The 16,002-nt window shown below is 34.8% G+C and overlaps 1 protein-coding gene and 1 long non-coding RNA gene across 2 annotated transcripts; one reads left to right on the top strand and one right to left on the bottom strand.

The window, feature by feature from the left end:
* The first annotated feature begins 5,507 nt into the window (after window positions 1-5,507).
* LOC127720749 (inner centromere protein-like) lies at window positions 5,508-6,684 on the top strand. Its single transcript, XM_052227504.1, has 2 exons — window positions 5,508-6,150; window positions 6,671-6,684. Exons 1-2 carry the CDS (start codon window positions 5,508-5,510, stop codon window positions 6,682-6,684), a joined length of 657 nt encoding a protein of 218 aa, XP_052083464.1.
* A 7,517-nt stretch (window positions 6,685-14,201) lies between these two features.
* On the bottom strand, window positions 14,202-15,785 carry LOC127719366 (uncharacterized). The gene is made up of 3 exons (XR_007990239.1): window positions 15,595-15,785; window positions 14,958-15,157; window positions 14,202-14,348 (listed from the first exon to the last, which is right to left on the bottom strand). It is a non-coding gene; the product is annotated as an uncharacterized LOC127719366 (long non-coding RNA).
* Window positions 15,786-16,002: the final 217 nt, after the last annotated feature.

The following is a 16,002-nucleotide window of genomic DNA, read 5'->3' as shown; positions in this document are numbered from 1 at the left end:
TTTTGAATTTTCACTTGGAGTTTGGTAATTTATGTTGTTTTACTAATTTTGTTTTTGCATCAATATCTGAGTTTTAAGTTCTGTTGTCTTTTTTCGCTCAGCTTTGAAATTTATGGTTTTCTTTTCTTTGATTGAAAGAAAGGATAAGATAATAAGGATGCAGTCTCAAACCATAGTCGAAGAAAAATAGATAACAGCATGACCATGGCGAAAATGTAGGACAGACAAACAAATCTTCTTAAAACACTATACAGAATTGTGTGAACACTACATAAACCAGTATGGTGATAACAGTTGTTCATGAAGGTTATTCAATCTTAATTAATCTGAATTATTAATTTTCAGTCATATTGAATAAAACAGCTAACAAAGTATATATCAATGGGCTAACATTAAAAGGAATTTGCCGGATTTGACATTGAAAAGCGCATGGTACAGACAGTTTTCATTCGAACATTGAACGAGAATAATCTTCGTAACATGTCTTTCCACATCGGAAAACTAATTTTTACCAAATATACTTCTTTTGTTCCTTAAAGTTCTTCCATTACCCTTTTTCTAAATATGGTTGATCATTATCTGCCGATATTAGCAATATTATCTAGCAAAAAAAAAGCAAAATGATCCCCATTTGCAGATGGTGTTTTTTTGGGCAACTACAAAAGCTTCATTAGAAGGCTGCATCTGGACCTACATCATATTAATTGCAGTTTAAAATAATGAAAAAATTCCCTCGGTCTATAAACAATAAATCTATTCTATTTTTGACATACAAATATTCAAATTTCAGAAAACATTTAGATTTTATTGCAATTTTATCATTTTTGGAAGTTTATTCAAGAAATCAAATTTTCTGTTGATATAGCGCAATCAACATTTAAGTTTGCACTTGATTTGAAATCATGGTAATTTGTTTTATAAGGTTTAGATAATTTTTAGGAAAAAAATACCATACAAGTACCAGAAAATGGCTTTTTGTGTAATTCTATCAAACGTTTGGAATGTTCAGTTTTGACCTTTGACCTTGATTTAACGAAAATTGCACCGTACGAATTATTGACGACCGGGCAAAAAAGAAAGCACAGGTAATAAGCTTTCGAATGATATATAATATAGCCGTATGTTAGGTGGGTGCATTAAAGTCGTTAACTAAGCGTCTTTTTGAAAATTTTCACTCGCCTAATGCATTATCAGTAATTTAAGATCAGGATATAATCTAAATAATTATCAACATAAATTTAGATTAAAATAAATACAGATCCAAAGTGGGAATGCAGTCAAGTAGAAACAATCGACCACTATTTTCTTCATTCTTCTTCCATATACTGCCCACATTCAACTTTCTGAATATACTGGCAAATTGGTTCTGCATGGTTAAAAACAGGATAAAAACAAATGTTCATCTTATTTTGAAAGGTCGGTCATTTGAATGTCTCAAATGACTGTGCTGTGGCGATCTCCGTGGGAAGCTTGTTCCAGTCTTTGGTGGTGTTCACAAAGAAGGACCATTTCTTGCAGTCTTTGGTTGCTGTTTGTACCATGTATCCATGCTGTTGTGTATGTCTGGATACTCTGGATGGTCTCTGAAGGTACATGTCTTTGTTGATGGCTACTTTGTCGTTGACGATCTTGTACATCATTGCGAGCCTGGCCTCTCTGCGTCGTTCTTGGAGACTTTTCCAACCCAATTCATTAATCATGTCCGTGACACTTGATCTGTTTCTGTGGCACTTGGTGACGTATCGCGCAGCCCTCCTTTGGACTTTTTCAATTTGGTCAATATGTTTCTGATGATATGGGTCCCATACTGTTGTGGCATATTCTAGTTGGGGCCTTACTAGAGTTTTGTAAGCTTGCTCTTTGATGCTTTTAGAGCCGATGTGTAGATTTCTGTGGAGGAAACCAAGGCTTCTGCTGGCTTTGCTGGTAATGTTGTTGATGTGTTCTCCCCAGTCTAGTTCGCTTGTGATGGTGCAGCCCAGGTACTTAATTGATGTTTCATGTTTTAGTACATGATCATGTAATACATAGTCCCATTTGATTGGCTTTTTCTTTCTGGAGCCAGTCAGTACGCTACACTTTTCTGGGTGAAACTCCATCTTCCACTTTTCCTCCCATAGTGCCAGTTTATCAAGGTCTGACTGTAGGTGTCGGCAATCAGTATCTGAGGCGATGGTTAAGTAGACTACTGTGTCATCAGCAAAGAGACGAACTGTTGATTTTAGGTCATTCGCTAGGTCATTTATGTAAAACAAAAATAGACTAGGGCCTAGGACTGACCCTTGTGTTACTCCAGATTCTACCTTTGCTCTGTCTGACTGTTCACCCTCAACTACTACTACTTGGGTTCTATTTGTCAGGAACGCTTCTATCCAGCTGTTGGTCTTTCCCCTGATTCCATAGTGATTGAGTTTATGTAGGAGCAGGCTATGGGATACCTTATCGAATGCTTTTGAGAAGTCTAGTATCAGTAGGTCAGACTGTTTTCCCAATTCAAGGTACTTCGTTAAGTCATCAATGCATTCTAAGAGTTGCGTCTCGCAGGATCGTTTACTTCGAAATCCATGTTGTAGTGGATAAAGGATGTTGTTTGCCTCTGCGTGTTTCATAATGTGGCTGGTTACAATATGTTCGATGATCTTGCAGCAAATACATGTAAGAGATATTGGTCTGTAATTTGCTGGGATGTACTTTTGACCCTTTTTGTATGCTGGTGTGACTGTAGCTGTCCGCCAGTCATCTGGAACTTTGCCTGTCTCCATTGAAACATTAAATATGATGGTAAGTATGAAGTATGGGAGCGATTTCGCTGGCAAGTTCTTTGAGTATCATTGGTCTGATGTTATCCGGTCCAGCGGCTTTGTGTGGGTTAGGTTTCTCAATTGTTTTTCTACTCCGTTGATTGTGATAAGGATGTCTCTACAGTCAGGGTAATTTTCTGGTGAGTCGGACATATGATTTTGATTGTAGAATTCACTGTTGCTGATGTTGTTTGCTGTGGAAAATACAGATTGAAATTGTTCATTTAATATGTTTGCTTTGTTGATTGGATCTGTTTCTAAGCTACCATTTTTTCTTAGAGGTGCCACTCCACTTTTATCACTTTTTCTGTGCTTGATGTATGTTCAAAATCTTTTAGAAGGGCCATGTGTTTCTTCAGGATTCTCTGGGGTGATCATTGTGAACTTTACAAAGAAACAGGACAGAAACTACAAGAGTAGTTTTTTTTTCATAAGGGATCCCTACACCTGGATTTAGAACTTTTTATTATTGGTTGAAAAGAACGACAACTCTCCTATCTCAAGATTTATCAGAGTTTTTTGGGAGATTTTATTCTTCATTCGTTTTGATTTGATGAATTTTACATAACCGTTGCCACTTATTAGTACATGTGAGTTTAGTACAAATGAAAAGAATTATTTTTTTTACATGCAAGGCGTTTTAAATTACATGAGCGACCATCCAGTGTCAAGAGCAGAAACTAAGACATTTTCACATGAAAGTTTACACAAAATCAACTCCAGTTTCCAGTGTTGTCTTCTGAGAATTAAGATACCTTTCTTATCTCCACTTTATTGGTACAGTTAAGACAAAAAACCTGTGCTGTACTAGCAAGCATTAACCTAGTCCCTTTTGGGATTCTGTGTCTGGAGCAATTTTCTGATTTGGCCGTCCAAATAAGAAAATCATTCCAGACACAGAATATCAAAAGGGATTAACATACCAACCTTCCAACAAAACCATTTTCAGCGGGTGCAACATCTACCATTTTTATATGATGCCTCGTGCTTATTTTATTCCCAACCTACATTACAATAATTTCACTAACTTATCAAAGTGCCCTTATCAATAGAGCAAAATAATACACAAGATTCTAATTTTTATTTTATGAATGAACTGCCTTGGTTGACCTCAGGTCATTTTGGGGGAAAATGCATCACCATGATCACAGGAAATTATATTATAAAGATACAATAGATATAAGAAGATGTGGTATGAGTGCCAATGAGACAACTCTCCATCCAAGTCAAAATTTATAAAAGTAAACCATTATAGGTCAAAGTACGGTCTTCAATGCCTTTTTTATGTATTTGCTTTGTGACCTCAATTTTTTCAGGGAAAAAGGACCAATTGGAAGATCCTGTATTACAATTTAATTATTGCTACAAGACAAAACATACAATACTAATATGACTAAACATGATTTCAATGATTGAGTAGATTAAAACATTCAACATATACACATTTATCAAGAAAAGAACTTCATTTAATATATGTACACGTGTGATGAGAAGGAATGTTATGTACTTTTTGAAGGCGTCTTGTCTAATAGTTCTTTCCGTTTGTCCATTACAAAACCAGGTCAAAATTTTGTTTTAAGGTAGATGACTTCTAAGTTGTTACTAACATTTTGTAGATACGTGTACCCCTTCAGTGAACTTTGTGTTAAATCATTTAAATAATCATCTGTTTTTTATATATTTTCAGGTAAAACTGACAGAAGTTACCAATACAAGATTTTACTGAAGAATTCATCTCTGTGTTGAATTGGAAAGACTGATGTATTCACACAAATTTTCAATAGAACATTTTTTTTCTTTAAAAAAACAACAAAAAACAGTGGAACTCTTAGACAATTAATAAAATACTGATATAAAATATGAAATTTGAGATCATATATCTAGAATTAGATCATTTGAGAAATATGAAATATTAGATTATCATGAAAATATGGACGTTCAAATTCTAATCCAATGTCACCAGATGAAATCATTTGTCATGTAATTCCATCAGCAAAAGTTCAACTCTTTCCTAAACATGTGTGAGGAAGATATGGATGATGTTAAAAGATTGAACAAGGTTGACAGTCATGAAGGAAGAATTTGCTACAAGCTCGAGATCTACCAGTAATTGTGAGCACAGTACGGTTAACACCGTCATAAGGAAAGAATTTTCAGCAAACTGTACAATTGATTGTGAGCCAAGTACTGTTGATACAATCATGAAGGAAGAATTTGCTTCAAGCTCTATCAATAATTGCGAGCAAAATAAGATTAATACTGTCATAAAGAAAGAATTTTCTACAAACTGTACAATTGCTTGTGAGCCAACTCTGCCAAGTACTGTTGATACAATCTTGAAGGAAGACTTTGCTATAAGCTCTACCACTAATTATGAGCAAAGTAAGGTAAATACCCACGTAAAGAAAGAATTTTCAGCAAACTGTACAATTGCTAGTGAGCCAACTCTGCCAAGTACTGTTGATACAATCTTGCAGGAAAAATATACCTCAAGCTGCACCATTGATTGTGAACTTAGTAAGGTTGACACAGTCATGAAGGAAATATGTTCTACAAACTGTACAGTTAATCACGAGCAAAATAGTGAATTTGGACATTTTGATGATAAAGAAAGGATAACAGCTGACTCAGAAAGGTGTTCCTCTGATAATTATGTGGCAGAAGAGTTACTGTCACCTAAACTAGGTGGAACTGAAGAGAAGCCAGATGTCAGTGGAACAGGAGAGAAGACAGATGTCAGTGGAACAGAAGAGAAAACAGATGTCAGTGGAACAGGAGAGAAGACAGATGTCAGTGGAACAAGAGAGAAGACAGATGTCAGTGGAACAGGAGAGAAGACAGATGTCAGTGGAACAGAAGAGAAGACAGATGTCAGTGGAACAGAAGAGAAAACAGATGTCAGTGGAACAGAAGAGAAAACAGATGTCAGTGGAACAGGAGAGAAGACAGATATCAGTGGAACAGGAGAGAAGACAGATGTCAGTGGAACAGGAGAGAAGACAGATGTCAGTGGAACAAGAGAGAAGACAGATGTCAGTGGAACAGGAGAGAAGACAGATGTCAGTGGAACAGAAGAGAAAACAGATGTCAGTGGAACAGAAGAGAAGACAGATGTCAGTGGAACAGAAGAGAAAACAGATGTCAGTGGAACAGAAGAGAAAACAGATGTCAGTGGAACAGAAGAGAAGACAGATGTCAGTGGAACAGGAGAGAAAACAGATGTCAGTGGAACAGAAGAGAAGACAGATGTCAGTGGAACAGGAGAAAAGACAGATGTCAATGGAACATTTGATTCGCAAATTGATTTTTCACTTAAACAAGAAAGTACAACAAAGAAGAGAAAAAAAGAGTCTTTTTGTGAAATATGTAAAAAGCAATTCAAATCTAAAAAAAATTTACATGTTCACAGCCGTATTCATAATGGATCAAAGCCATACAAATGTAAAACATGTGAAAAATCCTTTTGACATAAAAGTTCAAAAGACAGGCATGAAGGCATACATTCTACAAAATACAGGCATGAAGGCATACATTCTACAAAAGACAGACATGAAGGCATACATTCTACAAAAGACAGGCATGATGGCATACATTCTACAAAAGACAGACATGAAGGCATACATTCTACAAAAGACAGGTATGAAGGCATACATTCTACAAAAGACAGACATGAAGGCATACATTCTACAAAAGACAGGCATGAAGGCATACATTCTACAAAAGACAGACATGAAGGCATACATTCTACAAAAGACAGGCATGAAGTCATACATTATACAAAAGACAGGCATGAAGGCATGCATTCTAGACATCCTTTGCATAGTTGTCAAATATGTGGCCTAGAATTCATTGATCAAAATAAACTTCAGGTACATCAAACTGAAAGTAAACATGATAAACAATGGTTGTGTGACTTATGTGGTACACATTTTAGAACTAGGAATAATCTAAAAAAAATCATAAACAAATTCATTCTGAAATAAAAAGTTTACTTGTGGAACTTGTGGTAAAGGTTTTAATATAAAGACTAGACTCCATGATCATCGTTGTCTTAAAGATCGTATAAAGTACCATGAATGTGACACATGCTGCAAGTCTTTCAGACATAGGAATTCTTTGACTGAACACCAAAAAAAAAAGATTCAGACGAGAGACCATATATTTTTATTATACTTCACGTTAAAATGCCATATTCTGATTGGCTAGTACGAGGGTGTTAATTTACTCTATCACATGGCTGAGCGGGTGACAATTTTTTTGAATGTCACCCTCTCGTCCAGACCAATCAAAAATCGATAATTTAAAGGACAATGAATTGAATTTACATCAAGTAATTAAATACAATGCTTAAGTTCTACGTTTTGGCTCAGATTTTATTATTTGACTGTCAAAATAAAAAAATAAAACATCTTGCCTCACTTTTGTTGTTTTTTCTAATACCCATAACGTTGTTATGTACGTGACGTCATAGAAAATACTTTTACAATAAAATTAATCTGTAAAAGACAATAATGATAGGACATTCAGTATAATAAATTAAATAACAAATAGCTGAGAGGGTGATAGAGCAGATTGGTACCCCTCGAAAAAGCATTGTCAGCCTTGGCTTCGCAGCGGTTGACAATGTTTTCTCGGGGTAACAATCTGCTCTATCACCCTCTCAGCTATGTGTTATTTATATAGTGACACATGTAATATGGGGTTCAAATCCAAGGGCAGTTTAGTTAGGCATAGAAATACTCGCTCAGATAAGAAAGAGTTTGTTTGCGATAGTTGTGGTAAGGGGTTTCATAGGAATACCCATTTACAAGACCATATACGCAGACACAATGGAGAAGCTCCTCATCTTTGTTCTCAATGTGGCAAAGGATTTACCAATAAAACTTCATTACAAAGACACGAACAGACACACAAACAAAAAGGAGAATACATTTGTGAAACATGTGGTAAAGGATTTAATGATAAAAGTTACTTACAAAAACATATGGTAACACACTCGGATGTCAAATCTTATAGTTAAGACACTAAAACATATGGTAACACACTCGGATGTCAAATATTATAGTAAAGACACTAAAACATATGGTAACACACTCGGATGTCAAATATTATAGTAAAGATACTAAAACATATGGTAACACACTCGGATGTCAAATCTTATAGTTGTAAAGACACTTAAACATATGGTAACACACTCGGATGTCAAATCTTATAGTAAAGACACTAAAACATATGGTAACACACTCGGATGTCAAATCTTATAGTAAAGACACTAAAACATATGGTAACACACTCGGATGTCAAATCTTATAGTTGTAAAGACACTAAAACATATGGTAACACACTCGGATGTCAAATCTTATAGTAAAGACACTAAAACATATGGTAACACACTCGGATGTCAAATCTTATAGTAAAGACACTAAAACATATGGTAACACACTCGGATGTCAAATCTTATAGTTGTAAAGACTGTGGGAAATCTTTTGCGCTTAAAGCCTACCTTCAAAAACATGTACAGGTTGTACACAAAGGTGTACGGTTCAAAAGAAAAAGCTATTTGTGTACAATGCTTGAATGTGGCAAGGTTTTCCAATCTTTAGCCGACCTAAAGAGACATGACCTTACCCACACTGGTTTATGTCCTAACACCTGTGATGTCTGTGATAAATCATTTACACAAAATGCAAGTTTAAGAATTCACATGGGAATACATACAGGAGAAAAACGTCATGTTTGTACAGAAAGTAATCAGGCCTTTTTGAGACGTGATTATCTGAGACGACACATGAAAACACATTTCAAGGATTAGACATATATTTTTTGGCAAATGGTCAACTGTTTGTCTCTTCGTCTTTGAAGAGAAGTTTTACTGTGCTAACAAAATAGTCCCTAATAATTTCAGAATTTTTTTAGTTTTCAGCGTGTGGATTTTATTGTGTTCCTTGAGAAAAAAATCCATACTAAGGTCAATCTTTAGGGGTAGACATTTATATGTTTTATAAATTGAAATCTTCAGCATGTTTTCCGAAATTTTAAATTTATACATTTTTGTCTCGCCTTGACGGAGTCAAAAAGCGAGACATAGGTATGCTGGTTCCGATGTCGGCGGCGGCGGTGGCGTCAACAATGTATTAGTTTGTGGTTAGGTCTAGTTTGTGTTGAACCACTAGTGGTAGGTCAATGATATTTGGTATGCATTTGTATTAGCATTGGCACATCTCATTTCCATGGAGATTATTTGGCCCTGCCCCCTCAGTCATGGTCTATTGACTTTGAAACATTTGCTTAGTTTACATGTATTAGTTTGTGATTAGGTCAGTTTATGGGGAACCACTAGTGGTAGGTCAGTGATATTTGGTATGCAGTTGTATAAGCATTGGCATATCTCATTTCCATGGAGATTATTTGGCTCTGCCTCCTCAGTGATGGTCTATTGACTTTGAAACTTTTTCTAAGTTTACATGTATTAGTTTGTGATTAGGTCAGTTCAAGGGGAACCACTAGTGGTAGGTCAATGATATTTGGTATGCAGTTGTATAAGCATTGACATATCTCATTCCCATGGAGATTATTTGGCTCCGCCCCCACAGTCATGGTCTATTGACTTTGAAACTTTTGCTTAGTTTACATGTATTAGTTTGTGATTAGGTCAGTTCAAGGGGAACCATTAGTGGTAGGCCAGTGTTAATTGGTATGCAGTTGTATAAGTATTAGCACATCTCATTTCCATGGAGAATATTTGGACCCACCCCCTCAGTCATGGTCTATTGACTTTGAAACTTTTGCTTAGTTTACATGTATTAGTTTGTAATTAGATTAGTTTAAGATGAACCACTTATGTTAAGTCAATGATATTTGGTGTGCAAATTTATTGGCATTTGCAAGTCTCATTTCTATGGAGATTATATAGCCCCACCCCCTCATCATGGTTCATTGACTTTGAAACTTTTACATAGTTTACAAGTTAATGTTTGTGTTTAGACTTGTTTAAAGGAAACGACTTATGATAAGTCAATGATATTTGGTATGCAGTTGTATTAGCATTGACTCATCTCATTTCCATGCAGATTGTTTAGCCATGTACCTTTAGTCATGGTTCATTGACTTTGAATATTTGCATTACTTACATGTTAAAGTATTGCTATTTTAATTTCAACATTTGCATTATCAAAATTTCAAATAGGCGAGACATATCTCTGTGTCAACAGTTTATTACAAGCTCTAATGCACTATAATTTTTGTAATGCGTTAGAATAGGAATAACAGTACTTGTAGTTGAATAGTTGCCGCTGTAAAGTTTGATTTGATGACAGCAACTCATCAACTACAGTACTGTTATACCTTAATTTGAGGTACAGTTATATCCCCTTGAGTTGAGGTACAGTTATTTCCCCTTCAGTTGAACACATTTGTTGTAAGGACTCAAATATCCATGTTCAATTATTATGCAGTGATGGGGTCTAATTCTTAAAAAAAAGTAATTGGGTAAATAAAAATGAATTGTATTGAAATTCAATTATTGCAAAAATCATTAAGGTTAAACATGTAGTTTAATATTTTCTTTATGTATATATATGATTGTATGAAAAATTTCAATGTTTAGAAAACACATTAAATTTTTATGAAAAACTGAATTTATAAAAAATGTTGAAAAAATAATTTGGTTCTAAATTCCATTACTATTTAAGTACCCAGCTCGTTTATGTTGACCCTAGAATTTTTATTGGAAAACATAATTACGGGTATGTCAATCTTGTCTTGTAGTGTTTTTAATGTAATAAAAACATCATGTATGCCTCTTGTTTTAGTAGACAATAGATCACGGAAGCCAACCACACTAGATACATTATGTAAAGCACACATGGATGTACTGAAATATTGAAAACAAAGACAAAGTATCCTTAAAAAGGACTTTCCTAAGTTAAAAAATCTCAGTTAAATATTTACCAAAAACACATTTTAGTTTCTACATTTTCTAAATACAGAAGTAAAAGTGTGGCAGAATCAGTCCTGATTATTTTTTTCAAAATATACTTTTGTCAGTGTCAGTAATAGATTTTAGTTATATCTTGATGTTTTTGAGAATTTGGCTTTGAAAACGAGACTACTATTATGATGGTGACCGTGTAATAGTAGTCTGAGGTCATATAGTTGATAGTTTTAAATGTATGCCCTCTTTTTTCAGGCTGAGGTTATATCCTTGATTGTTTTAAATGTATTCCCCTCTTTTTTCAGACTGAGGTCATATCCTTGATTGTTTTAAATGTATTCCCCTCTTTTTTCAGGCTGAGGTCATATCGTTGATAGTTTTAAATGTATTCCCCCCTTTTTCAGGCTGAGGTCATATCCTTGATAGTTTTAAATGTTTTCCCCTCTTTTTGAGGCTGAGGTCGTTTCTTGATAGTTTTAAATGTATTCCCCTCTTTTTCAGGCTGAGGTCATATCCTTGATAGTTTTAAATGTATTCCCCTCTTTTTTAAATGTATTCCCCGTTGTTTAGACTGGCAATTTATAGCTTGAAATACTGCATACACATTTTTCAATTGTTAAGAAAAAGACCACGAACTGATCTCTAGATGTTATTTTTGTTGGGTTGCTGTTTCATTGATGTATAACCACATCTCTTTTTATTCACATTGCTTTATCCAAAACCAGACTACAATACAGGTAAATTAGAAAATTGTGCAACTACATCACACCATCAGTGAAATATCCCAATCCCTCTGAATATACCGAAATCCCCATTTATTGTAGGTTACCAAAAACATAGAATCCTATAATTTTGGATTTTAAACCACTAAAATATCTTATCTTAGATGTTAGAACTTGGTTGTGTTGGGTTTGAACTAGCTTTCAGTAACCACGAGTACATGTACTATTACATCAGTACTGTTAGTCTTTTGTCTTTGCGTAAGTTGTTTTTGTGCCTCCTGTCGATCAAATGAGTCAAACCATTTTCAAATGATTATTAATATGTTGTGTTGTTACACCGCTGTCCCAGGTTAGGGGAAGGTCATGTTCAACCGGGACACATTTTGTATGAGCCTGTCCCAAGTCGGGGACCTGTAATTCAGTGGTTGTCGTTTGTTGCTGTTATATTTGTTTTTCGTTTATTGTTTTTTTTTTTTTCATAAATCCGGTTGGTGTTTTTTGTTTGTTTGTTTAATTGCTTCACATTTTCTCATAGCTGAGTATACGGTATGGGGTTTGCTCATTGTTGAAAGCCATGCAGTGACCTTTAATGGCTCAAATCCACGTCATTTGAACTCTGTTTGATAGTTGTCTCATTGGCAATCATACCACAGCTCCTTAGAATAATAAACTGATAAATATAACTATAATCTAGGGTTATGCGATTAATTGATTGTTGGTTGCTTAACGTCCAATGGCAAATGTTTCCTGCGTGTTCAGGACAAAGGGTTGTATTATGTTTAATGCATAGAAATACGCTATATACACCTGAACAATTTTTTGGCCAGGTAAGACGAAGTGCAAATTCAGCTTATGGTACAGGGATACAGTCTGGCTGGGAAAATCATACCTATTTTGCGTTACCATATTAAATTGATGTGCTAAACAGTGAAGGAAGATGCAGAAAGAAGAAGTTGGTTACCACCTCCGGCTACAGTTTAAAACCATGATTTTTCATTGAAGCTTCACAGAAAAATTGCGCACATATTTAAGATATGTACCTGCAGTTATGGAATTGCTTGAGGAATTTTTCCACATTTTTGTTTTAACATCTTATATCATTTTAAACAGCTCTTTAAATAGAAGAAAACTGAAATAGACAACTACTTGTCTTAAAATTCGTATACACATGTACGAGCTGTAGCTATTGAGAAATGTACCTTCAAATTTCTCGCATGAAACTGCGATTATTAAATCTGACCGTACGTTTTGTAGTTAATATAGAAATATAAAGAAAATGTGGTAATCTGACCGTACGTTTTGTAGTTAATATAAAAATAAGAAGATGTGGTATGATTGCCTATGAGACAACTCTCCACCAGTGACCAAATGTTGATAATTCACTCATTAGACAAGACAAGTAGACGTTTTATGAATATATGAAATAAATGAAATCATCGAATGCAATAATCTTTATTAACTCAATAGCTTTTAATCTGATCTGGACTAAGATCTCTTGACATACACGGCGAGGACATCAGCTTGACCATACTCTGAAAGTAAAAATGATAGGTGTCATTCACCATGAGAGACTATATATGTACACGTGTGTCAGATAATATTTATTCGTAATAATCGATCTCTATTACATGTAGAATACCATAATTCTTTCAAGAATAATCAAGATTGACTAGTAAACTTGTCTTTCATTAAAGCAAGGATTTGTATAGTCTCACTATACAAATCTTTGATTAAAGGGAGGGTTTTTGATACAGATTTCATGTACCAACAAATTCTTTTAAATTTAAGCAAGAAAACTCCATTATTTATTCCGACCATTTGTTTTAACGTTGACGTATACTTCCTAAGGATCTTTGTCGTATTCATCTTTTACTGAAACTCTGTGCTGCACAATATAGATTGAAAACTTACTTTTTTCATACCATCTGGTTTTGTGGTTGTTCTTAGCATACAAGAAGATAGGGTAACTGCTAACTCTCATTCGAGAACAGGTGCTGGCGTAGCTATAGGAACTACTGTATAGTGAATCAGTGACTGAGAACCAACCACGTGCCGAGGTGTCACACGCGTGACCGTCTTGTTGTGTCATGAAGGAGTAAGAGTACCAACTGTAAAAGTCCAAACATTGAAAATACACATGTACAATTATACTCGGATTAAAATGTATGATGACTTTAATAATTAACGTTTCAAGTGTTCTTATAGGCAAGGGTCAAACTTACAAAATATAAGTTGCTCGCACCGTCATGGGTTTACAGATCATTTAACGAGTAATATGACATAACTACAGATCGTAAGATAAAATGAATCTAGTCCGTAAATACCAAAAGAATAGAAGTATTGTTTCTTAAATATGAACCATATAAGCCAAACGGAAACATCCCTAACAAACTGATATACATGTATACTTTTCCTCGAGTAGCCATGATATTTGAGACGCCTTTCCACTAAACCATTTGACAGATGTATGGCATTTATAATGATGTAAATTTTGAAAAAAAGACATTTCAACGCCATAAACGGCTAAATATCCCTCCTTTATCCTTCTATACACGTACGATTCTTTTGGTAGTCAATATTTTCCCCTTTTTGTGAGCTCTATCCCGGTGACTTGTTTAATACAGTTTTTTTTTCAGTTTACGTCAGTCAGCGCTTAAAAATAACATGTTTGTGCTGCGATTTGAAAACACCTCGGACCATAAATGTATGATACCGATAACAACAAACATACTTGCTGAACTGGAACTTGTAGAAACAGCCATCATTGTATAGATCATCATAGTTACTCTCAAGAAATTTGGAGTAAGAAAACCAGCTCATATAGTTTGTGTTCTTTCCATCAAAGATCATATACATCACAGATTTACCGTTGTCAAATAGTTCCAGTTTCACCTGCAATATATATAAGGAATCAAGGTGTGTAACAAAAATATATCTTCCCCAACTTTCGTGTTTATCATTTTAAAGTATGCCACACTCCTCAAACAGAACGATATGTCATTGAGTAGTGACTTTGAAATTTTAACACAATCATACAGACCAATACTATACCGCAATTCCGCATTCGTGCAATTGTGTAAAAAGTGTCGGACGATTCCAATGGAAGATAAGAAGATATCAAAGAGAGCATTCATTGGACACAAATAAGGTAAAGAGAGACGGACAAAACCATGGCAAAATACGAAAAGAAAAAAATTATTCTGCGAAACAGAATCTAACAAAACTAGACTGAACAACATGAACTCCCAACAAAAACAGGGTGCTCCAGAAGAGTAAGCAGATCCACATATGGCACCCGTCGAGTTGATCACGGTAAGAAATACAAGTTCGGCAAAAGGCTCATTTGGTTACATCACAATCTTAATATATCAAAATATTCAAATCACTGTAGGCTCTTGATAACTTAAACAAAGATATCATAATTTTCTTCAAAATAAATGTCACTGGACCAGATTTACCCATGCAGTACAAAACCTAAAACACCAAATTATTGTACAATACCTGTTTGATATTTGAAGATGACCATTTGCCTATGATAGGACTTCTGAGATGTTTATTTGTTGGTATTTTCATCATTGCCAGATCGACATTTTCGGGTAGACAGCCTGACGAGACTACGCACGTGCTCGGAGAGCTCCGCCGCCATTCATTGTATACGCCCTGTCCATTTCCTTGCTGTGCTCGGAAAACTAACTGCCATTCTATAAAAGAGCTGTACGTTTAAATTTATACAATTACAATCCTATAAAACAAAAACTTATACATTATGAAACGATGGAACGAACTATTTTTTTCGTTCCTTTCAGAAACAATTTCAAGAAATTTCGTTTCAAACTATTCATTTATCTAACCCCTAGTCCCCCCTCCCATAAAAAAAGAAAGATGAATTATTGGTTACAGATTTTATATGTGAAATTCTATCAATAATCAGCTATATGTTCCACAATTATTAATAATTATTAGAATTCCATAAAAGTTATAAAGAATAATTTTGTATATACTAGTACGACGACTTTGGTAATACAAATAAAAGAGGAAAATTGAACAATAAAGAAAAATACCCAGGAATGTGCAAAAAGTCAGTTAAATGCGCCTAGCTTTCCGAGTCGCGAAAACAGATGCTAAACAAAGGCGTTACCGTCATCACAATCCGCTGTTGCATTCCAGGCGCCATTGACGCTCACTAAACCATGCGCCAACAGGAAAACTGAGATGATAAGGGACATCATTGTAGAGCAGGTACAAGTTAGACAAGGCAAACAGCACCAACTGTTCAATATGACATTTATGTAATTTAAAACATAATATTGGAACTATGTAACGACCACATCGCATGACATACATGTACATGTACTGTGATGGAATGACTGAATACAAAATATCAATACTGAAAATGGTTCTGTGCCAATTTTACATTTTCTGAATACTTTTGAAGATATCGATCTACTGCATACTCTAGCTTCAGCTCAAAATCCCACCCATTACAGCGGCAGACATCTTTATGAACCATAATTAAGAGATTGCCCTTTCCAAATTGAAATTAATG

Source organism: Mytilus californianus, unplaced genomic scaffold (assembly GCF_021869535.1).
Source record: "Mytilus californianus isolate M0D057914Y unplaced genomic scaffold, xbMytCali1.0.p SCAF_11, whole genome shotgun sequence".
Lineage (NCBI taxonomy): Eukaryota > Metazoa > Mollusca > Bivalvia > Mytilida > Mytilidae > Mytilus > Mytilus californianus.
Note: the sequence above shows the minus strand (reverse complement) of the source record. Positions and strands in the feature narration are given on the sequence as shown.